The sequence below is a fragment of the Armigeres subalbatus genome, chromosome 1, assembly GCF_024139115.2.
Source record: "Armigeres subalbatus isolate Guangzhou_Male chromosome 1, GZ_Asu_2, whole genome shotgun sequence".
In the NCBI taxonomy this organism is placed as follows: Eukaryota; Metazoa; Arthropoda; class Insecta; order Diptera; family Culicidae; genus Armigeres; species Armigeres subalbatus.
The window spans coordinates 208,979,964-208,981,833 of record NC_085139.1 but is presented as its reverse complement, the minus strand read 5'-3'; the positions used below and the strand labels follow the sequence as shown (position 1 = coordinate 208,981,833).

Genomic DNA, 1,870 nt, shown 5'->3' with positions numbered 1-1,870 from the left:
CAGAAACCAAACACGTCAGAGTAAGTTGGTGCATTTGTTATCAGCAAATTTAAAAAACTTACAGTAGCCCTGATTAACATCCGTGGAATTCATCAGAACATGGTGAAGAGATAATGAGAATGTTTCCTAACAAACAAGTACACTCATCGCCGATTTCTTCACGCAAGAACAATCATGAAACATCGACCCAGCTACCACTTCAGGATAGAGCCTCCTACAATATCTAAAACAGTCGTCATTTCATGAAGATAGATAAAAAAAATCTCCAATCGCCTTTAATCGCGGCCTGTTATCGTATTGCTGGTTCTGTCACTGAGTCATGTCAAGTAAGATACTGTTTCGCTGTGCCGAACATTTAGTGCCACACCAACCTCGGAAGGAAAAAGTTGAAACTTGATGGGGAACACTAAGCTCACGTGGGCTGTTTCAGGTATTACTTCTGTTCTTTTAATTTGTAAGAATTTCCTTCTTATCTTAAACATTTGTTCATAACTCAGCCCTGCTGTTGCAGGCAGTGACGACCGCCCAGATTATGCCATTTCTCACAGGCGGCACTGCAGCTGGCTTGGGACAGTTTCCTGCACACGTTGGCATTAACATCTCCCCAACTGTATTCTGCGGCGGAACCATCCTCAACAACAACCATATCCTAACATCCGGCAGTTGTGTGCTGGATAGTGGAAACAACTTAACCGCCGCTAGTCAGCTGAACGTTCGATCTGGTGTAGTTACAATCGATGCAAGCACGCCAGCTGTACTAGTGGATCGGATCTTCGTCCACCCGCACTACAATCCGTTTACATTTGAAAACGACATCGCCATTGTTCGAACCACCACTCCTTTCACATTTCCGGCGACCGCAGAGCCTAACGTTGCTGCCGCTGAGTTGAACGGCAGAATCGCCGCAGAATACTCAGGATGCACGGTCACCGGTTGGAATTGGCAGACCGGAGTCGCCACTATGGCACTGCAATGGATGGCTGTAACGGTCGCACCACGGGCAGAGTGCAACAACATGTTCAACGGAATGGTCCAGCAGTCGATGATCTGTGCAAGGGGAGCAACAAACAACAATGCCATGTGCCTGGCGAATCGCGGAGGAGGCTTGTACTGCGACGGGCGATTGACGGGCATCGCCTCGTTCGGGTTCGGCTGCGGTCAGAACGCCTCGACGACGGTGTTCACCCAGGTTCGGTACTTCGAGAGCTGGATCCAGCAGCAGTTCACTCGCACCGACATTCCACCGGCAGGGGTGACTCCAATGCCCGGGATTACTGGCGGGTAGGGACTTTGAAATTATAATTCGTTTTGAATGTTTCAATTAATAAGATTCTAAACCGTTCCAGAGCGTATTCCATGTTCAACCTATCGATGGCGGCCATTCTGTTTGCGACATTAATCATCACGATTCTGCGATAGCAGCTTCAAATTCCGTATTGAGCTAACCATGTTCAAAATCTTTTTTAAACCCATAATCTTAGAGATAACCTGATGAGTAAAATGCGATAATAAATGTTTATCAGTGATAGTGCCTCGAAAAAACGTTTGCGTAGTCTTATTCATCAGCTGAATATCTGAGCTTTGCGTCTCCTATATCGAGTATAAGTATGGAAAACTCAAAGAAAACAACAAATTATCACCACGAAAATTTTTCCCTGACCCAAATTTTATTACTTTAATTAATTATAGCTTTAAGAGCGAATTAATCCAAATAACCTTCTACAACCCATAAACACGATTTGAGCATTAAAAGTTTTAATTTGCGATTTTATCGATTTAACACTTAGGCGCTAGACCGCTTCTCCTCAGAGTTTGAAAATTCCTATTTCTTAAACTCGCAAAGGCAGCTCTTACTTTCTTGATCCGTGCG

The 1,870-nt window shown here is 44.8% G+C and overlaps 1 protein-coding gene across 1 annotated transcript; it reads left to right on the top strand.

The window, feature by feature from the left end:
- The first annotated feature begins 283 nt into the window (after positions 1 to 283).
- LOC134210349 (trypsin-like) lies at positions 284 to 1,542 on the top strand. Its single transcript, XM_062686405.1, has 3 exons — positions 284 to 430; positions 498 to 1,281; positions 1,347 to 1,542. The coding sequence occupies exons 1-3, from the start codon at positions 397 to 399 to the stop codon at positions 1,417 to 1,419; spliced, it is 891 nt and encodes a 296-aa protein (XP_062542389.1). The 5' UTR covers positions 284 to 396; the 3' UTR covers positions 1,420 to 1,542.
- Positions 1,543 to 1,870: the final 328 nt, after the last annotated feature.